This window comes from Somniosus microcephalus, chromosome 5 (assembly GCF_052327205.1).
Source record: "Somniosus microcephalus isolate GS21.2 chromosome 5, FLI_Smic_1.0, whole genome shotgun sequence".
Lineage (NCBI taxonomy): Eukaryota > Metazoa > Chordata > Chondrichthyes > Squaliformes > Somniosidae > Somniosus > Somniosus microcephalus.
The window spans coordinates 260,367,963-260,391,143 of NC_140991.1; the positions used below are offsets into that span (position 1 = coordinate 260,367,963).

The 23,181-nt window shown below is 44.4% G+C and overlaps 1 protein-coding gene across 1 annotated transcript in view; it reads left to right on the forward strand.

The window, feature by feature from the left end:
* Positions 1–12,498, forward strand: part of scgn (secretagogin, EF-hand calcium binding protein) — a 71,265-nt gene extending 58,767 nt beyond the window's left edge. Inside the window, exons 8-11 of the mRNA XM_085988868.1 lie at positions 1,473–1,518; positions 4,279–4,338; positions 9,231–9,299; positions 11,935–12,498. Of these exons, the coding sequence (XP_085844994.1) occupies positions 1,473–1,518; positions 4,279–4,338; positions 9,231–9,299; positions 11,935–12,063 (304 nt within the window). The 3' untranslated portion in view covers positions 12,064–12,498. The remainder of the gene's footprint in view (positions 1–1,472; positions 1,519–4,278; positions 4,339–9,230; positions 9,300–11,934) is intronic.
* Positions 12,499–23,181: the final 10,683 nt, after the last annotated feature.

Below are 23,181 nucleotides of genomic sequence, written 5' to 3' on the forward strand. Positions count from 1 at the left end.
CCCCCCAAAGATATGGCTCTCATACAGAGGGAACAAGAAAGTGTGTTTGTTTGCCTCTGACTCTTTTTCCCAATTATTTCCTCTCCCTTTTTCCCAATTATTTCCTCTCCCTTTTTCCTTGGTTTGAGATGCTATATTAATAGTGTGAACATTGCTGTGAAGTGTTTGCAGCAAATATGCACACACATCCACAAATGTTACTTACCTGATCCCATAGTGCTAGCATATTTTTCAAACGTTGTTAATAAAAGTCATTGATGTGGCATAGCAGCAAATGTTACAGCCCAAGTGCACCTCTATTATTAAATTATGAGGACAGGTTGCATAAACTTGGCTTGTAATCCCTTGAGTATAGAAGCTTAAGGGGTGATCTGATCAAGATGTTTAAAATGTTAAAAGGATTTGATAGGGTAGATACAGAGAAACTATTTCCTCTGGTGGGAGATTCTAGAATGAGAATCTTAAAATGAAGGGGAGAAATTTACCCATAGCCAGCCAATGGCCCTGCTGAGACTGGAGGAGGAGGATTCCTGTTGGTGAAGGCAGAATCAGAGATATGGCCCATGTACCTTCATTTTTTTCTGCTCCACTGCCTGCTTCTGGGCAATGGAGCAGAGAAAAATCCAGCCCTAAGTGTTTGGCCAATTGATTTTGCTTGCTTGCTAAACGCTTGTCACAATGGTGTACGATGAACTCAGTTGCAGTGCGGACATGATTCATCGTTGCAATGAATATTACAAAGGGCTGTTCTAGCTCTTTCCCACCACACCCACCCAACCCCAATCCTAGTCTTGGAAGACAATTGGGGGGGAAAATTGGCTCGCGCCCCCTTTGGGGTGATAACTTCGCCGGGGCGCTACTTTTAGCTCCCTGAAAAAGTTGGCACCCCCACGCCTGAAATTCAATGGTAGTGCCCCAAGCTGGAGGCGGGGCACTACTGGAAGTGCTCCCCCTCCCTCTTGGGGCGCTCCCATGGAATATCGCGGCGCTACGCGCATCAGCACCACGCATACCGGCACATAGCGCCGCGGTACTGCAGGCCTCCCGCCCCTGATTACAGGAGAAGGGCCTAGCGCAGCGCGCACCAGGGCTCTGCTGGCCCACCAGAGAGCGGGATGTTGGCAAAAGAGCCCCACACTCGAGAGGAGTGCTGGGCTGACAGTTCGCGGCTGGCACCCCGCAGCAGGAGGGCAGAGAGGGCAGGTACTGGCAGGTGGCCCAAAAAAAGTGGCCGCCCAGCACCTGCCCTTTAATTATCGCCGCCCCGACCACAAAAGCGCCCCCCCCCCCCCCGCCCCTGTCGGGCATAGCGTCCGACGGTAGGTCAGGAGGCGCAAGCCAAGTTTGCGGCCGGGGCGCAAAGCAACTGAATTTCCCCCCCTTGGCCTTTAGCCAAGAGAGTTGTTGCTAAATGTTCTTTATGGATTATTTTATGATTTGGATTAACCGTTGATTTCTTTGTGCTTTTGAAGGATTCTGTCACTGGAGGAAAATTTCCTTTTACAGTTCAAAATGGATGTAAGTTCAACTTTACTTTTGAAACATGTCCCATAACGAAGTACATAAACCTTTTGTATAACCACTCTGCAGCCTGACTATAAGGAGCAGAGTATATTCATCTGAGCACTTTCATTGCCTGAGTAGGGCCTGTTGGTGCACTGGAGCTGGCGCACTAGTTTAGCGGTAGTGTATGGAGTTCCATGCCATTGAAACTCACTTTGTCTCTTGGTAAAGTATTTTACCAGATACCTTGCTAAACAATGATCTCTGCTGGCCCATTCCTAGTTTGGAGGTTTTGAGACCAGTGTACCAGAAAACTGACCAGCCTTTTTATAAAAAAAAAAAAAAAAGGCTGACACATCACCAAAAAAGCTGACCGATCAAAACAAGTTTGAATATGGGTCTTCGTGAAGCACAAGCCACAGTTAATCCCAACATTCCATTGCAAAAATTGTGGAGATTTTCCCTCATTCCTTGTGGAGACATTGCAGCTATGTATTGGTACTCTAAATGTGTTAAAATTTTAAGTTGTTTATATAATTGTCACAGTGGCATGGGGGCAAACTCCACCAAATTAGGGTGGTGCAAGCTCTTAGTGCAGTGGGATATCAGCAGAACTACTTGTTTTCACATCACAGGCAAGGATTTTAGTTTTTGTTTCTCGCACAAAAAGAGGTTGAATGGCAAAATATGATCCAAAGGAAAACTGGTGAGATTCTAGGAGTGCCATATAATAAAACAGAATTTAACCTATTGTCATTATAAAGCAGTAGCCCCAGCACGGTGGCATAGTGGTTAGCACTGTTGCCTCACAGCGCCAGGGACCCGGGTTCAAATCCGGCCTCGGGTGACTGTCTGTGTGGAGTTTGCACATTCTCCCCGTGTTTGCGCGGGTTTTCTCCGGGTGTTCCGGTTTCCTCCCACAGTCCAAAGATGTGCGGGTTAGGTTGATTGGCCATGATAAAAAAAAAAAAAAAATTGGCCCTTAGTGTTAGGGGGGATTAAATACGTGGGGTTACGGGGTTACGGGGATAGGGCTTGGGTGGGATGGCTGTCGGTGTAGGGACCGGGTGCTAGGGTTTGGATGATCAGCCATGATCTCGTTGAATGGCGGAGCAGGCTCGAGGGGCCGAATGGCCTACTCCTGCTCCTATCTTCTATGTTTCTATGTTATAAAACTCTTTCAGATTATTAGTTGAGTTGTCAGATTGAGAGTTTTCTAGGTTGGCATTTATGGATTCTGTGCAGCCGCATCAAAATATACAGCCCTTACAATGTCAGGGAGGCTCGCTCTGCAAGTACAGCTTCCTCTCAGATGATCCAGCTGAGGCAGTTGAGCATCATCTCCAGCAGGGATTGAGTATGAATACCAGTTGAGATGAGGATTCAAACTGTAGTGTCCTGGTCTAGAATCCAAATTGCTTAAAATACTTTAGTGGGAGCAAAAATAACAACAGATGTTGAAGGAAAGCTTCAGCTCCTGAAGCTGAGACCCATCCGTGTTATTGTACAATAAGGATACATAGCAAGTTCTCCTTATTGCTCATTAATGCAATTGGTTTCATACGTAAATTTTTAAAAATTAATTCTCAGAATGTAGGCGTCGCTGGCGAGGCTGGTATTTATTGCCCGTCCCTAGTTGCCCTGAGCGTTTTGTGGCTTGCTAGGCCACATCAGAGCGCACGTAAGTGTCAACCACGTTGGTGTGGGACTGGAGCCATATGTAAGCCAAACTGGTATGGGCAGCAAATTTCCTTCCCTAAAGGGAATTAGTGAGCCAGTTGGGTTTTTACGACAATCTGACAGCTTCATGAGCAGCACTTTTACTGATCCCAGCTTTTTATTTTTTAAATTGAATTCAAATTCTCAAACTGCCATGGCGGGATTTGAACTCGCGTTATCTGGATTATTGGTCTGGGCCTCTGGATTACTTGCCCAATAACATAATCACTACACTACTGTACCCAAATGTATAAACATATAATGGAAATCCCAGGTTATACAGGTCCCATCAGTGATTCCTACTGCCCGATTCAGGGAGCATTCTGGCAACCTTCTCCCAAGCATTTCCCAGCGCCGCTCTTTTATGGCTACAAAGGCCGGGAATTTCCTCTAAGCTGTTTCCACGCCACTGCCAAAACTTTGTCGTAAGTGCGGCAGTAAGCCCATAACACGAGCGTAAACTCTGCCCCACTTCTGGCGAAGTGATGGTGGTGAACCGGAGAAGGTCCAAGGAAATTTCAGGCCAAAGAGGTAGCCCTGGGTGACTAGGTAACTTAATTCTGCATCTAGCCATGTTGCACCTGACCTGGGAGAGCTTGATGCTGATACTGGATGCAATGTACACTTTTCTCCAGCGCTACCATCCCACACTGAGTGGTACAAAACTCATTAAAAAGTTTTTTATTTTTACTTTCACTTTTAAGTTTTACAAGTTTTGATTCTGGATCATTCCTGTTCATCCCTGGGTTTTATCTCTGCACCTTTCCAAATAAATGGTTCCTTGTAATGCAGTACAGTGCCAGTTTATCTGATGTCCCAATTTGGCCTGCTATTGCATTCTTTTGGGAAAATGTTTTTACCTAAAAAAAAAATTTAAATGCATCCATAATTGTTCTAAATGAAACTCAATAGTCACTGTTTTTCAGCTATTATGTGTTTAATTTTCAAGAATATCAATTTTATTTTGTTGTCAGAATTTTGGCAAATCAAGCAGCAACACTCCTTTCAAAAAAAACTACTAGTGCCTGTCATTAATTTTTTGCCTCTTGTATATAGGCCTGTAGCCTGAAGGACAGACGTGAAGACTTTGAGAAGATTTTCTCACATTATGATGTGGTGGGTTTTATCTTCTTACCTAAATATTTTACTCTGACGTGTCTGTGTTTTGTATATGTACGCGCACGTGTACAGATTTCTAGCAAAATAGAAAATCCAGTTTATTTTAGTATACAGTCTGTTACAAATGAGCTCATTTTAACCAACACCTAAAAACAGATTATCTGGTCATTACCACATTGCTGTTTGTGGGAGCTTGCTGTGTGCAAAATTGGCTGCCGCGTTTCCTACATTCCAACAGTGACTACACGTCAAAAGTGCTTCATTGGCTGTAAAGCACTTTGGGACGTCGGAGGTCGTGAGCAGCAATCAGGAGGTGGGGTGCCTCCACTTCCTTGAATTTCTATCCAATAATTTTAATGGATGGAATATTGTGGAGGGTGTACACCTGAATTCCTGGAAAACTAAGGTGTACACTGGGATGCTAAAGATGGAAATCTAAGCCAATGTGTTCAAAGGGTTTAATGTACATGGTACACATTTACCATCAATTCCAAAGTTATTTACACTGACATTTTATTTATATTAATGTTATTTATTTTGAAGCGCTTTGGGATGGTTTACTACGTCAAAGGCGCAACAACAATGTAAGTTGTTGTTGAAATGCCTTTTAAACTTATTCTATAATCAGTTTTTATATAACTGACTAATGTCATGCCTCTTAAGGCCATAGGGGCAGCACGGTGGCATAGTGGTTAGCACTCTTGCCTCACAGCGCCAGGGACCCGGGTTCGAATCTGGCCTCGGGCGACTGTCTGTGTGGAGTTTGCACATTCTCCCCGTGTTTGCGTGGGTTTTCTCCGGGTGCTCCGGTTTCCTCCCACAGTCCAAAGATGTGCGAGTTAGGTTGATTGGCTATGATAAATTGACCCTTAGTGTTAGGGGGATTAAATACGTGGGGTTACGGGGATAGGGTGGGATATGTGTTGGTGTAGGGGTTACGGGGATCGGGTGGGATATGTGTCGGTGCAGGCTCGATGGGCCGAAATGGCCTCTATCTGCACTGTGGGGTTTCTGTGATTCTGTGAAGGAATCTTACTGTGCATAGCAACAGTGCACTTGGACTCGATTTGTGCAAATAGGTCATGTATCATCTTGTGTCTGCAGCAGTAAGCACCCACACACAAGGTTGTACATTGATGCACAATAACATTGCCAACATTTCTCTTAGCTAGTTATATAAAAACTAATCATACAATATATATGAATGATAAAAATTGGGTGGGCTGTGATCTGGACATGTCATCTTCCATACCCAGTTTTCCCATTAGGCGTGGCTCTACACTGGGAGCAGACCCTTGCAAAATTTACTCTTAAGCAACAGCAGGAAAGTTGTTGTAAAAGCCATTACCTTCGAGTCAAGTTTTGACCCAGCGGCAGGTAGTGGGTAGATGTCAGAACTATGATGCCCCACCATCACCACTGGTTCAGGCACAGTGAGGCCAAGTGGCTTTTTCCATTGCCACCCATGTTGAAAGCAGTTAATTCAGCACAGGCCAAGGAGCAAACCTGGAACTTCTCACCTCTATGGTCTTGCACCACAACATCTACTGCTATCACCCACTGAGCTTTTGGACAATGCTTATTGAATCTTAATAGTTAGATAAGTACTAACTGCAATTTAAAAAAATAATGTTGACTGGGTCTGAATATATAGATAAGCATTACCTGGAGTTAATAGATACCTACTGACCAAAGTGTAACAATTGACTGAAATAAATCATCACTTGACAGATTAAGTAAGAATAAACAATTGTGTGCCTTGAAGAAGCAAAACGATTTACTTGATAATGGCCCAGAATATGCTGCCAAAATAATGGCGAGTTTAATGCACCAGCCGTTATCAATATCTAAATCATCCAGGGGCTCAGTGATTACTAATCGATTTGAAATGGGTCCTTCAACCAAAAAATTTTGAGAACAAATCTAGACCATCTTAAATTAATTCTTTTATTTGATTAACTATCCCTCTCTCGCTCAGTCATATTCTAAAGCTATCCATAGCTTCTTAAAGGTTTACTTCTGAATGGGGGGGTTGATAAAATTAAAAGGGGATCAGTGAGCTCATTGAGCAATGCTGCATCGTTTCATTTGGACAAACCTTAAATAAGATCCCTGCCCTCCATGGAGGACTGATTTAGTGAAGGATGAGATGTACCCAAATCATTAACAAGATGCCAGGTGTGGTAAAATGGACTTTTGCCTGTGCTGAATTTTTTAAACTTGTACTTTTGCATTGAAAAGCGGGTAAAACAGCATCACACCAGATACTTCGCAAAGAAAAACATATGGGCCTGGAATTTGCGGTCAGAGGCGAAGCAAAGGCGTTTGCCATTGGCCCCAAAGAAAGCTGCCCTCAGAGATCTTACGATTTCTGTGGCGAGAAGTTTGCCTTTTTTGACGCGCAAGTGATGTCAGTGTAGTATAGTGGGGATTCCCTATCTGCTATGATGTCAACAAGCTGTCTAAGCAGCCAATCACATTGCAGAATTCTCAGACAGGGAAAAAGGAAATGGGAACCTGCTTTTATCCTGACTTTTTAAAAATGTTAGAGAGCAAAACAAAGATTGGGGCTCTCGCATGGCAATAAGGTAGAACCTGAAATATCATGAACAAACTTCACTGGCTCCTCTTCATCTGCTCCAGACCCCTCTACATTGCACTTGATGGTACATTTCCCTTCCTGGCCATGCTGCATCCAATTCATTTGTCTTCCTGCCAGTCCCGCACAGCCCAGGACCAGCTTTTTCAATGTAAAGTTTCGCACATGCACAAAACTGTGAATGGGCCGTGCAGCCCCTTAAAGGGGCCACGCACCTAAAAAAAAGGGAACATTGCTCACGACTGTCCCAAAGTTTGATGATTACTACATTTTGAAAGGGTTTTACTTCCACTGATCCACATACTAGGAAAAACACCATTGTGCTGGAAGTGTTTTAATCCTGCTCAACCTATCCGGGCTGAGTTTGGGAATCAGAGGACTTCTTTGGCTTGGCCCCCGGCCCCCTTCTCGCACTTGTGGCACCAAGGCCGCACTTCTCACTGGAAGCAGCTCTTGCTCCAAAAAATCCTCCCAATTCTTGATGCGGTAATGAAAATATTTTTCACCTGCTCCACCCTGAGAAAATCCCATCGATACTAAACCCTGGTAATGCTGTAATATCTCAAATGAAAACTCAGCCTCACGCCATTCTCCAATTATTTAGCGTTTTAGGAATCTTTAGTTTAAGCAAGCCAAATGCAAGGTGTGAGAACAGTCCGGAGAAGCTGAGCAAACATCTTTACAAAGACTGAAAACGTAAATGAAAACTAAAAACAGCACTTAAGACAGGAACAAACAATCGGGCTCCAATTAATTGCTCAGAATCCGTAGATGCTATTTAATTAGGCTTCACAATATTTGGTCACCTCATCGATATATAATACAGCCACAACCCACAATGTCAGATTACCTTCAATCTACTTGGTTTGTTTTCACGGCACCTTATGATTGGTTTATTTTTTCTTTGTAACTTTTTACTGGATTGTTTAGAGCCCACGAGTTCCCGACCCCAACACTCCCACCCACCCCATTTTCCTCAGTTTGGATACTGGTTTCTGTTGAAGTCTTTGTAAGTACAATAGGATCTGCTCCCAGTGCAGAGCCTTGGGTTGTCAACCCTCCAGGACTGTCCTGGAGTCTCCAGGAATTAAAGATTAATCTCCTGGGCACTGCTGCGAGCAACCCAGTAGAAAAATCATAGAGGCATTACATTTTTTTTCATTGGTTTGAATACTTTTATTTACTAGTTATAAAAATATTGGAGCTGGTGGGGGGAGCTGTTCGACTGGGTGGGGTGGGAGCTCATGTGATGAACCCTCCAAGAATACGTCCAACCAGAGTTGACAAACCTATGGAGTCTCACTCAATGGAAGTGTGGATTGGAAAATCTGGTGTAGAGGTCAGCGTACATAATTATGGTGCTCCTGATTTTCCAATGATTCATTTAATTTTGCAAGGTCACAAAAGGTACCCTTTTGTTTAAAATGTCACACCCCCATCTCCACTCCAGGCAGCCATATTTAATTTCCTTTGGGGGAAAAAAATCTGTCCTCACATCTGTAGATGTCATTTGCTCCCATGATTTCTGGTATAATTTAGATGCTTTCTATACAACTTGTAGGACCAACTGGGAATATTGCACTCCACGCTTCATTGCTTGCAAGCTATGTGCAGTCTGCTTATACATATTGGTTACCTAGGGGATATCTTATCTGCACTGAATGAACACAGCTAATTAGACCTCAGAATATTTCTCTCTTATTTTACATATTAAAGAAAACAAATGCAGACACTTACATAATTCTTTTATTATCAAGAATTTTCCATTAGATTCACTGGACCAGCGAAGAAGGGAAGCAGGACAAAAAAGTGAGTCTGGAGCTTAGCCAGCAGGTAAGGTGCAGGTGTGCACCGTTTCCCAACAACAGATGTCATTGAGCTAGTCAACAAACTATTCAGACTCACTCGCCATTGTTGAGAGTAGGCCCTGGATAGACTGTTTGGTGGAGGCCCAGGACAAAAGTGAGAACTGAATACGGATGTACTGTCCTGCTGTAAATCCGGCCCCTGTTGGCCAATTGTGCAGCATGATTGACAGCCAGAGCCAAGAATAAGTGAGGTCACCGTTTTTCAAAATGTAGCGAGACAAACAGCTGGAACAGATTGCCAGGACAGGGCACTGGGGTCGATTTTAAAAACAGCTCCATTCTGTAAAGGGAAGACAGTATTCTGGATATGCGATCAAATGGACTGCTATTCCTTCTTGATCTGAACTATATCTTGTGCTATAAGGAATAATGAATTATCACCCAAACCTTTTGTTGATTCCCGACTATCTGCTCTGTTGCAGAGTAAAACAGGAGCTCTGGAAGGTCCTGAAGTAGATGGATTTGTAAAGGATATGATGGAATTGGTGAAGGTGAGTTTACACAAAACTGAATTAATATTTCAAATTTTAAAAAATTCTGTTTTAAATTATATAACTGTTCAGAGCAATCAGAATTTCAACTGTATTTGTGTTTCCTCTAGCTTTAAATATCAATTTTCACAGCGCCAATATTAATGGAAAAGCAGGATTTGTTTCTTAGATTCTTCTTCAGCCATTTATCCTTCAGATGCTTTAAGAAAGGCTCATTCTTAAAGGTCACTTAGCAAAGATTATTCAAGAGAAGCATCAAAAACTGGTTATTTAAAAACATTTTAAAAATTAATTCATGGGATATTGGCATCGCTAGCAAGGCCATTTTATTACACATCCCTAGTTGTCCTTGAGAAGGTGATGGTGAGCCGCCGCCTTGAACCGCTGCTTTCTGTCTGGTGAAAATACTCCCACAATGTCCAGTGTCACTGATGTAGATTTTGTCGCACTTTCAACTGAAGTGTTACATGCCAACCTTACTTTTGTCAGTTTAGTACTAAAGAAACATTTTAACCTCATTTCCTGCAAAACCCTGACAATGGCATTTGGCACTTCGGAGTTGTAAAATATTGGTTGTTTTAGGCTGTCCTCTCAAGACACTGTGAAACTTTCCTTGTCTCGGATACCATTTTCATGTAACCAACTCAACATTCTTGTGTTGCTGTGACAAGTCAGTTGCAGGAAGAATATTTTGCCTTAAGAAAATTCAGTTAATATTTTTTTAAGGTATTTTTGTTCCATGCTATTATACTGTATTTAATGAAAGCTACCCACCTGCTGAAAAGTGCAGGCTGATTTCAAATTTAAGCCTGATGACCTCTGATAAGATTACTCAAAGCACGTATTGCATGATATCTAACCAATCACAGGAGAACAGGGCTACATATATCCAATAACTTCCTGTCACTGTGGGAGTAGGCAGCTGTTGTCAGCTGAGAACAGTGTACAGAGGCTTTCCATTTGCTTACAAAATAATACATTTAAATTAAATGCACTGAACTAATTCCAAAACAGGAGATTTTGTGTTTATCTTACAACTTGTGCCAACTAATAGCTGTGCAAAGTTTCTTCACTGTTAGACATAAGGGCCCTGATAGTTACGGGGAGGCGAGGAGGGTGCGAGTGAGGACGAAAACAGCCAAAGAACCCGGCAAGGCCGGGGACATAAAGGTCCTGCCGATCTTAACGGCAGGTGGTCATTAACATTTTGTAGGTCCGTCTCCTGCCTAGAAGTCACCCAAATGGACAGCCTGACCGGCGGGCAGGAAGAAACACCAGTGGCAGGAGACCACAGCTGGGGACTCTCGAGGACGGTCCCCAGCGATCGGGAGGCGGGAGAGGCCTGCGATCGTGCCGGGGTGGGGAGTTTAATATCGAGGCAAAGATCTGTAATGCCCCTTTGGGCGGACACATGGCAGATGAAATTCAACGCTGAAAAGTGTGAGGTGATACATTTTAATAGGAAGAATGAGGAGAGACAATACATGCTAAACGGTAAAGTTTTAAAGGGGGTGCAAGAAGAGAGAGACCTGGGGGTGTTTGTTCACAAATATTTGAAGGTGGCAGGACAGGTTAACAATGCAGTTAATAAAGCATATGGGATCCTGGGCTTTATAAATAGAGGCATACAGCAAAAATGAAGGAAAAGGAAACCCAATATGCAAGCATGTGTCTGCAGGCAAGTGATATAGACTGAAACCCTTATTTGACTTCAGCTGCATAGGCCTGAAGCTCTGGAATTCTCTCCCCTAAACTTCTCCGCCTCGCTACCCCTCTCCTTCAAGATGCTCCATTAAACCTACCTCTCTAACTAAGCAATAATGCTTGGCAACATGGTTGATGGCGTTTTGGTTGCGGCCAATCAGATTTTGGCGGATGATGATCATCCTGCCACGCCTTCTTGCGTGAAGTACTAGTGCCAGCAGGTCCGCTGTCCCAGCTTCCTGTGGGAATAGCTGCCTCTACATGCACTAATTGTCTGCCAAAGCAAGATCTGGTCACCTCTGTCTTCGGATGTGGGTGTGTCAATACCAGTACAGCACACTTCCCATGCAGCCTGACTTGCCTGGCATCCCTCTTTCAAACATGTCAGATAGGGGAATTCCCTTTGGGAAAACCTATTGCTGCCAATAACGGTGCTGGGAGGAACAACAAAATTGTACCAATTACCACAAAGGCTCACAAAGACCTGAATGCCAGCAGGAAAAAAAAGGATAAAGATGATCCAGAAATGGCCTTCAAACCATTGAAAGAATCTTGCTATGAGTCCCTTTAAACTTACTGCTATATATAGCTCAGTGCTTCGCAACCCTGGACAGCTATTATATATGGATGAGATTTGCACCTGATGCTGATGTGGCTTGATTGACATAAAATGGACTGGAAGACGTAATTATGAAATTTCTGTATCATTTATAATAATCTTATGACACCCCCACCTGTTTTGGGTGGGAGCTTCCTAAGAACAACCTGTTGGAAATGTGTGTCGTGCAAAAGGGGCAAGCTATGCAGCTTCAAGCACACATAGGGCATTAAAGATATGATAATTGGCCCCATTGTATATTGTTGAGTGCAAAAACACGACAACAATGCACCATTACTGTTTTAGTGACTTCGTTTTTCTTGTTTTCTTCAGTCGAGCATTAGCGGAGTTGATCTTGACAAGTTCCGCGAAATTCTATTGCGCCACTGTGATGTGAACCAGGATGGAAAAATCCAGAAGTCTGAGCTGGCCCTGTGCCTTGGACTGAAAATAAACCAATGAGTCAACCATGCAATGGACCATTCTACACTGTTACCATATCAGAATCCAACATTTACTGACGTACATTTAATAACACACTTACACTTAAGCATTACCCATGATCTTTGAAGCACCACAGTGCTACTTGTTTATAAAGGGGGAGGGGTGGGGAAATCTAATTATGCAATCAGTCAGTTCAAAACTTGTATTGAAAAGCAATGACTGTTAATGGGTCAGAGGCTTTTTTAATCTGCATGCCAAGGTTCAATATTGGGTTTTCATTTCGACATTGATGTAAACTGAAAGATTGCAGCAGTCTTTTATTGGAATGTTGTTATGCATGGCTCCAAACCCATCCATGCATTTTCACATAATAGATAATGCATTTTGACAATGTGCTATTGAATTCTGCTGTATCGATAGTTGTACGACTAAGAATAGAAATAAAAGTGTGTACTCCTGGTGCTTCATTTCAAAAAAAAAAAAAAAAAAAAATTCTTTGTGAAATATTAAATGTATTTTAAACATATTTTAAGAAAAATGAAGGACATAAGTGTTGGGCAGTGTTATCTCACAGTGCCTCTCGAGACATAAGTAATCCTGCTGCAATAGCAATATGCACCCAGCAGTAAATTAATTAAGACACGATGAGCTACCAAGGAAGCCTGTCTGTAGTCATATTCAATCAGTCAGCACACCTATGGTATCTGTTCAAGTGCCACTCGTTCGGTCTGCAGCACTTCTGCCACGGTATATCAGAAGAGTTAACTGGGAAATTATGTTTTGCTTTTGTCAAATAATCACGGTGACTGTCGTGCTTTTTGCATGCTACACTGTTGTTTGTTTTGACTGTCCCGCTACGTTAGCCACAGATATTTGCTGTGAAGTCTGTAGTTGTGGTGCTGGAGAATAATAAAACATATGGTAGTGCCAATCAAATGGAATTTGTGCACAGGAATATTTTAATTGATTTTTTTTATCCTTATTTGTAGAGAGAGGTTGATTCTACGTGTTTGTGCTTCCTGCCTAATTCATAGAATTAAAGCATCGTACAGCCCAGAAGGATCCGATTCAGCCCATCGTGCCTGTGCCGGCCCTTTGAAAGAGCTATCCAATTAGTCCCACTCCCCTGCTCTTTCCCCATAGTCATGCAAATCTTTTCCTTTTCAAGTATATATCCATTCCCTTTTGAACGTTACTATTGAATCTGCTTCCGCCATCCTTTCAGACAGTGCATTCCTGAGCATAACAACTTGCTGTGTAAATCTCCCGTCTTTTTTTGCCAATTAACTTAAATCTATGTTCTCTAGTTACCGACCCTCCTGTCAATGGATTCTTGTCTGATTCAGCGTGTTTAATGGCTGGTGCCAATTTGTTCTCCATTTTAAGTGTGCATTTGGCAATTTACTGTGATATCACTAAATTCCCCTAAAAAAAAAAATGCCCCAAATCTTTGATTCATTTGTACAACTTTGAAGCTCAAGGCAGTGGATACATATTACTGGAAGTTATAATGAGTCATTTGCGTTCTCATGCAAAAATATGTCTGACTAATAATTGCACAATAACTTCTTAAATAAATTTTACAGTTGCATAAACAGGGACACTTTTATGGGCCTGCACCCAAAGGTGACACTGGCATTTTCAGTGTTCTAAATGATCCAATAGTAAAAACCAAAGATTAAGCGATTCCAACATAAAATTAACTCATTGCTGCCAGTTACGGATACAGGAATCTCATAGGTTCATAATTGTTGCTACAGTACAGTGAGTATTAACTTAAGCTACATGTAGAGAAGGAATAGTATGGTGGTTAAACAGTGCTTTAACACACAATGCTGAGTTATGGGTCTGCACCTACAATGTTTTCACACTCACACTTATGTTCACACACACAATTCCTGGACTTGGGATCCACCAATATGTCGAGGTGCCAAATGAAGGTGAGCTGTTTCCCTATAAGGAGGAGGGGAGGGGGAATCACATTGGCTCACTCAGCTGATTTTTATTTTTATATATTAATCCTCGGGATGTGGGTGTCACTGACGAGGCCTGCATTTATTGCCTATCTCTTTGTTGCCACTCAACTAGTTGTGGCAACAAACAGTTATGGGTCAACCCCATTGTTGTGGGAATGGAGTCACATATAGACCAGACTGGGTAAAGACAGATTTCTTTTCCTAAAGGGCATTTGTGAACTAGTTGGGTTTTTATGACAATCTGGCAGCTTCATGGTCACTGATATTTATTTTTAGATTTTTTTAAACAATTCATAATTCCCAAACTGCCATGGTGGAATTTGAGCTCATTCTCTGGATTATTAGACCACTACACCATTGTACCCCCAAGTGGGACAGAGGAACCAAAAGAAAAGGGAGAGAGAAAAGAGGTATAATGAATACATTAAAAAAGGTTGCTACTTAAGCAAAAGGGTATACATGTATAAACTCACAATGAAAGAAAGCCTATAAACTGTGTTTGAGTTCCAATAAACATCACCAGCCCTGTGCACAGAAACCAGAACTCAACACTGTATAAATAACAGAATTTTTTATTTGAAAAAGTAGACCCTCAAAGCTTTATTCATAGAGATTATGATCAAAATGTAGTATTTTCATTGTTACTTCTCAATCCAAAAGTTATTCCATGGAGAAATGTCTCTTTAAGGGACTGTGTTGCCAGAAATTTCTGTAACCAGAAACATGTTTATATAAAGAGCTTGCATTTGTATAACATTTTAGCAGGTTTTCTGGCTGTCCCAAGCGCTTCACAACAAATTAATTTGTTTTGAAGTGCAGTCACTTACGCAAGCAAGCACATCAGCCAATTTGCGCATAGCAGAATCTTACACAGAGTGAATGAAAGAAGAACATAAGAATTAGGAGCAGGAATAGGTCATTTGGCCCTTCAAGCCTGCTCCGCCATTCAACAAGATCATGGCTGATCTACCTCAACTCCACCTTCCCGCACTATCCCCATATCCCTTTACTCCCTTCGTTCTCAAAAATTTATCGACCTCTGTCTTGAATATACTCAACAACAGCCTCCACAGCTCTCTGGGGTAGAGAATTCCAAAGATTCACCACCCTCTGAGTGAAGAAATTTCTCCTCTCCTCAGTCCTAAATGGCCGACCCCTTATTCTGGGACTGTGACCCCCATGTTCTAGATTTCCCAGCCGGGGAAACATTTTCCCAGCATTAACCCTGTCAAGCCCCTTAAGAATTTTATATGTTTCAATTAGATCACCTCTCATTCTTCTAAACTCTAGGGAATATAGGCCTAGTCTACTCAATCTCTCCTCATAGGGCAATCCCCTCATCCCAGGAACCAGTCGAGTGAACCTTCGCATGTCTTTCCTTAGGTAAGGAGACCAGAACTGTACACAGTACTCCAGGTGTGGCCTCACCAATGCTCTGTGTAATTGTAGTAAGACTTCTTTACTCTTAGACTCTAATCCCTTTGTAACAGAAGGTAACATACCATTTGCTCTTCTAATTGCTTGCTGTACCTGCATGTGATTCATTAACAAGGACACTCCGGTCCCTCTGAGTGCAAACATTTCCCAGTCTCTCACCATTCAAAAAAGAATCTGCTTTTTTGTTTTTCCTACCAAAGTGGATAACTTCACACTTCCCCCACATTGTATTCCATTTGCCATGTTCTTGCCCACTCAGTCAACCTGTCTATATCTCTCTGCAGCCTCTTTGCGTCCTCCTCGCAGCTTATTTTACCACCTAATGTTGTAACATCAGCAAACTCAGATACATTACACTCAGTCCCTTCATCTAAGTAATTAATATAGATTTTAAATAGCTGAGGCCCAAGCACTGGTCCTTGCAGCACCCCACTAGTTACAGCCTGCCAACCGGAAAATGACCCGTTTATCCCTACTCTCTTTTCTGTCCATTAACCAATCCTCAATCCATGCTAATATATTACCTCCAATCCCAAGAGTCCTAATTTTGTGTAATAACCTCTTGTGTGGCATCTAATCGAATGCTTTTTGAAAATCTAAATACACTACATCCACTGGTTTCCCCTTATCCATCCTACCAGTTACATCTTCAAAAAACTCTAACAGATTTGTCAAACACAATTTCCCTTTCATAAAACCATGTTGACTCTGCCTAATCATATTATAATTTTCTAAGTGTCCTGTTACCACAACCCTTATAATAGATTCTAGTGTAGGAATTAATGAATTCCTACGAATAACTGAGATCGACACCAGAGAACAATTAAACAGGTCTTTACTCAACGGAGATGCCACGAGGACTGCCTGGGCAGTCCCGTGGTTTGCGACGTGACATCATCGCGTTTGCCCGCGCTCTTAAAGGGGCCACGCCCCGTACGTGCAAACTCTATATACAAAACACAGTAATGCCTAACACGATGGTACAGGTTTAGGCTGGTGTTAAAACCTCATTAAAGAGAATTATATACAGTTAGCCAGAGTCATTCAGTGGTTCTGCCACATGCGCCCCCCCCCCAGAATTCGCTTTAATGGACAAAGTCAAACGGTGAGTGGGTCTGACAAGCCTGTCAGAACGACTCCTGGAGTCTCGAGGCGGAGGCTCCTGGGCGTCTGGCGGGCAGTCGCACTTGGTCTGCCGTGACGACGACGGGTGGCCGACCACATCTCGGCAGTTGTGCTGTCTCGACGGGGCGGTCGAGGTCCAAATGTGCTGGCTTTAAGCGGTCGACCAAAATGTCCGGTTTACCACCGACATCTACTGTGAAGGTTTTGTCCCCTGCTTCCAACACGCGGAAGGGACTGGTATATGGGGCCTTGAGCAGATCCCTATGCGCGTCATGGTGAATAAAGACGTATTCAGCCTTGTGAAGCTCCGTGGGAACGTGTGACCTCTACGGCCCGTGGTGCGAAGTGGGCACCGGTGCGAAACATCTGGCCGCCTCTTGGTGACTAGCAAACTGGGCAGACGCGGACCATTGCTTCATCGATGTTGGTAGGAAGTCCCCTGGGACCCGCAGCGGCTGACCATACACCAGCTCCGTTGCTGAAGAGTGGAGGCCCAACAGGACCCACGGTAGCTTGTCTGCCCATCCAGCGTCCTGGAGGCTGGCTCTCAGGGCGGCCTTCATTGACCTGTGGAAACGTTCGCAGAGGCCATTCGCCTGTGGGTGGTAGGCTGTGGTGCAGTGTAATTTGACACTGAGTCCTTGGGCCACTGCATTCCAGAGTTCGGAGGAAAACTGCGGTCCCCTGTCTGATGAAATATCGGCGGGTACTCCGAAACGGGCGATCCAGGAGGAAATGAATGCCCTGGCCAGGGTGTGACAACCCATGTATGGCGTTGAACACTTTGCGGCGCCAGACGACCGGCACGATAGGGCGAGGATCCTGTACGGAGACGTCACACAACAGCGTGGTACCTGCCGAATGGAACTTGACGTCGGCCAACTGGAGGTCAGTGATGGCCGTTCGGTAAACTTGGACTTCCGGGTCTGAGGCTTGGTCCGCTGCCATGAGGGCGTATTCGATGCCCAAATGAACCGTATTGACGATCGCGCAGGAGAGGCAATCTGCCACCAGGTTGTCCTTACCGGCCACGTGTCGTATATCCGTGGTGAATTCGGATATGTAGGTCAACTGATGCTGCTGTCGGGCTGACCACGGTTCGGCGGTCTTGGACATTGCAAAGGTCAGCGGCTTATGGTCTATAAAAGCGGTGAAAGGACATCCTTCCAGAAGGAACCGAAAATGGCGGATGGCCTGAAAAAGGGCGAGCAACTCCCGGTCGAACGTGCTGTATGCTCTCTCGTTCTGCCGTAGTTGATGGCTGAAGAATGCCAATGGCTGCCACGTCCCGTTCACCCACTGCTGTTGCACGGCACCGACTGCGTAGTCCGACGCGTCGGTGGTGAGGGCGATGGTGGCTCCTGGCAGCAGGTGCGCCAGCATAGTCGCGTTGGCTAAGGCGCTTTTGGTGTCGGCGAACGCTCGGGCCATGTCATCCGTCCAGTCTACCGGGTTCTTGCCAGTCTTGCCCTTGAGGGCCACGTACAGGGGCTGCATGAGTAGTGCCGCCTTAGGCACGAAACGGTGGTAAAAGTTTACCATGCCTAGGAATTCCTGCAGGGCCTTTATGTTCTGCGGGCGTGGAAAGGATGTCACCGCCTCTACCTTCGAAGGTAAAGGAACCGCTCCCTCTGAGGTGATGCGATGCCCCAGGAAGTCAATTTGGTGCAGGCCAAACTGACACTTGGCCGGGTTGATAATCAGGCCATGTTGGCTGAGGCGTCGAAAAAGGGCGCGTAAGTGACAGGTATGTTCTTCCTTAGTAGGACTGGCAATTAGAATATTGTCCAGGTAGACGAAGAGGAACTTGAGGTCCCACAGCACGGAGTCCATCAGGCATTGGAAAGCCTGGGCAGCGTTCTTCAACCCAAACGGCATCCGTAAAAACTCGAAGAGGCCGAATGGGGTGATGACTGCGGTCTTCTGGACGCCTTGTGGATGAACTGGGACCTGGTGGTAGCCCCGGACGAGGTCGACTTTTGAGAACACGGTGTTCCCTGCCAAATGGGCAGAGGAATCCTGGATATGGGGGATCGGGTACCGATCAGGAGTGGTGGCATCGTTTAGTCGTCGATAGTCGCCGCATGGCCGCCATCCGCCGCCAGGCTTCGGGACGATATGGAGGGGTGAAGACCAGGGACTATTCGACCGGCGAATAATCCCTAACCGTTCCATGGTTGCGAACTCCACCTTTGTGACCGCCAGCTTGCCAGGTTCTAGGCGCCGGGCCTGCGCGTAGACCGGGGGGCCGTTGGTGGTGATGTGGTGTTCCACACCATGTTTCGTGGCTGTGGAGGAGAACATGGGTCTTGTCAGGTCGGGGAATTCGCTGAGCAGGCGAGTGAACTCATCAGGAGTCGGGAACGCACAGGAGACGGTGCGTGACGTAGTGTTACTGCGGTAACACGGAAGAGAATTAAAAGTTGCTGCGTTGATCAGCCGCCAGTTCCTAGCGTTGATCAGCCGCCAGTTCCTAACATCGACCAGGAGGCTGTTGGCGCACAGGAAATCCGTGCCGAGGAAGGGCTGGGAAACTTTGGCCGTAACAAACTCCCAGTGAAAACGTTGCCCCCCGAGGCACAGCTCCACTTGCCGTCTGCCGAAGGTCCGAATTGTTCCACCATTGGCCGCTTCAAGGGCGGGGCCGTGATTCCCCGTCTGCACATCGAGGGTGGATGCGGGTAAAATGTTGCACTGCGCTCCAGTGTCGCACAGAAAACGACGACCGGAGAGAGTATCGGTGATGAAGAGCAATTTTCCCGCGTTGCCGATCGCCATCGCAGCTGTGGGGTGCTCGTTAGACCCGTTCCTCGGTGGTTGCAGTGTCAGTCGTTTTTTTTGGGAGGGAAAACTGCAGGGAGGGTGGCAACGCTTCGCTTTCGTGCCGAACTGCGCGTGGTAGAAACACAGCCCAGCAGGCGGACGAGCTGGGGCAGTGTCTGCGGGGATGGGTGCCTCGTGGCGGCGCGGTACTGCTGAGTTACAGCGAAAATTTTGTCAGCCTCCGCAGCGAGTGTTGTGCAGTCTTCAACTTCAGATCTGGCCAGGGCAGCTTGTCCCTGTTCAGGCAGTTGACTGAGGAAAATCTCGCGGAATAGGAAACATTCCCGTTCTGAGCCCAGGAGTGTGAGCATTTGGCTCATCAACTCTGAAGGCTTGGAGTCCCCGAGCCCGGGCATAGCAAGTAATCGACGGGCACGCTCCGATTTTGTGAGCCCGAAAACCTGCAGTAACCGCGCCTTGAGGGTTTCATACTTGCGCTCCGTTGGGGGGTTTTCGAGGAGGCTGATGATCCGAGGGGCGGTAGAGCTGTCGAGTGCGGAGACCACGTAAAGATACTTGGTCTGATCCGCATCGATGTACCTCAGGGCGAACTGGGCCTCGACCTGAACAAACCACGAGGGCGCTTGCTGCTCCCAGAACTGCGGTAGCTTCAGGGAAATGGTGTTTGCTTCCATGCTGTGCTCTTCTTTTGTGAAAACATTCACAAAAACGGGGTCACCAATGTAGGAATTAACGAATTCCTACGAATAACTGAGATCGACACCAGAGAACGATTAAACAGGTCTTTACTCAACGGAGATGCCACCAGGACTGCCTGGGCAGTCCTGTGGTTTGCGACGTGACGTCATCGCATTTGCCCGCGTTTTCCTGTGCTCTTAAAGGGGCCACGCCCCGTACATGCAAACTCTATATACAAAACACAGTAATGCCTAACACAATGGTACAGGTTTAGGCTGGTGTTAGAACCTCGTTAAAGAGAATTATATACAGTTAGCCAGAGTCATTCAGTGGTTCTGCCACACTAGCATTTTTCCTTCTACTGATGCCAGGCTAACTGGCCTATAGTTCCCTGTTTTTTCTCTTCCTCCTTTCTTAAATAGTGGGGTTATGTTTGCTACCTTCCAATCCTTGGGGACTGTTCCAGAATTCCGTGCATCCACTATCTCTGCATCTATCTCTTTTAAAACCCTAGGATGCAAGTCGTCGGGTCCAGGGGATTTGTCGCCGCTTAGTCCCATTAATTTCTCCAGTACTATGTCTTTACTTATACTGATTTCAAGTTCCTCATTCTCTCTAGACCCATGGTTCCCCATTATTTCCGGAATGTTTTTTGTGTCTTCTACCGTGAAGACAGATACAAAGTATTTGTTTAATGTCTCTGCCATTTCCTTATTGCCCATTATAATTTCTCCTATCTCTCTCTAATGGACCCACATTTACTTTCACTAATCTCGTCCTATTTACATACCTATAGAAACGTTTACAATCTGTTTTTATGTCTCTTGCTAATTTACTCTTTTTTTCTCTTTCCTTATCAATTTCTTGGTCCTCTTGTTGAATTCTAAAATCCTCCTAATCCTCAAGCTTACTACTCTTTTTGGCAACATTATAAATCTCTTCCTTTGTTCCATTACTATCTTTAACTTCTCTTGTTAGCCACAGTTGGACCACTTTTCCTGTGGGGTTTTTGTGTCTTAAAGGGATGTATATTTGTTGTAAATTATGCATTATTTCTTTAAATGCTAGCCATTGCTTATCTACCATTATACCTTTTAATGTAGTTTCCCAATCTACCTTAGCCAACTCGCCCCTCATACCTACATAGTTTGCTTTCTTTAGATTGAAGACCCTAGTTTCGGATTTAACTAAATCACTTTCAAACTCAATATAAAATTCTATCTTATTATGGTCACACTTCCCTAAAGGCCCCTTTACTACAAAGTTATTAATTAACCCTTTCTCATTGCACAATACTAGATCTAAAATAGCCTGTTCCCTAGTTGATTCCTCAACATACTGATCTAGAAAACTATCTTGTATACATTCCATGAATTCATCCTCCACACTATTACTGCAAATTTGGTTTGCCCAGTCTATATGCAGATTAAAGTCCTCTATGATTACTGTATTACCCTTGTTACATGTGCCTCTAATTTCCTGATTTATACTCTGCCCTACATTACAACTACTGTTTGGGGGCCTATAAACAACTCCCACCTATGTTTTCTGGCCCTTGCTGTTTCTTAGCTCCACCCAAACTGATTCTACTTCTTGATTTTCTGAGTTAAGATCCTTTCTCTCTACCTCTCTCTTTATCCCATCCTTTATTATCAGGGCTACCCCTCCTCCTTTTCCATTTGCCTTTCTCTTCTAAAAGTTAAGTATTCTGGAATATTTAGTTCCCAACCTTGGTCACTTTGCAACCACGTCTCCATAATGGCTAAAACCCATTAATTTCTATCTGCGCTATTAATTCGTCTATTTTGTTGTGAATACTTCACGCATTCAGATATAATGCCCTTAGCTTTGACTTTTTTCTATTTTCCCCTGATGTTACCTAAGTCATTGATGCCCTATTACCTTTGTTACTCTCTCTGTCCCTTCCTGACCAACGCTGCTTATTTTTACCCAAATCTCTACTCTGCTCTAAAGCCTTGACATTTCTCTTGCTGCTTTTAAATTTACTCTTTCCTGAACATAAGAACATAAGACGTAGGAGCAGGAGTAGGTCATTTGGCCCCTCGAGCCTGCTCCGCCATTCAATAAGATCATGGTTGATCTGATCTTGGCCTCAACTCCACTTTCCTGCCCGTGTCCATAACCCTTGACTCCCTTACCTTTCAAAAATCTGCCTATCTCCACCTTAAATATATTCAATGACCCAGCCTCCACAGCTCTCTGGGGAAGAGAATTCCAAAGATTCACAACCCTCTGAGAGAAGAAATTCCTCCTCATCTCCATTTTAAAAGGGTGCCCTCTTATTCTGAAATTATGCCCACTGGTTCTAGATTCCCCCACGAGGGGAAATATCCTCTCTGCATCTACCCTGTCAAGCCCCTTCAGAATCTTATGTTTCAATAAGATCCCCTCTCATTCTTCTAAACTCCAATGAGTATAGGCTCAACCTTTCTTCATATGACAACCTCTTCATCGCCGGAATCAACCTCATGAACCTTCTCTGAACTGCCTCCAATGCAAGTATATCCGTCCTTAAATAAGGACACCAAAACTGTACGTAGTACTCCAGGTGTGGTCTCACCAACGCCCTGTACAGTTGTAACAGGACTTCCCTGCTTTTATACTCCATTCCTTTTGCAATAAAAGCTAACATTCCATTTGCCTTCCTAATTACTTGCTGTACCTGCATGCTAACTTTTTGTGATTCATGTACAAGGACCCCCAGATCCCTCTGTACCTCAACATTTTGTAATCTCTCCCCATTTAAATAATAATTTGCTTTTTTATTTTTCCTACCAAAGTGGATGACCTCGCATTTTCCCACATTAAACTCCATCTGCCAGATTTTTGCCCACTCACTTAGCCTATCTATATCCCTTTGGAGATTCTTTGCATCCTCCACACAATTTGCTTTCCCACATATCTTTATCATCAGCAAATCTGGCTACATTACACTCAGTCCCTTCATCCAAGTCATTAATATAGATTGTAAATAGTTGAGGCCCCAGCACTGATCCCTGCGGTGCCCCACTAGTTACAGTTTGCCAAACTGAAAATGACCCATTTATCCCGAGACTCTGTTTTCTGTTAGTTAGCCAATCCTCTATCCATGCTAATATATTACCCCCAACCCTGT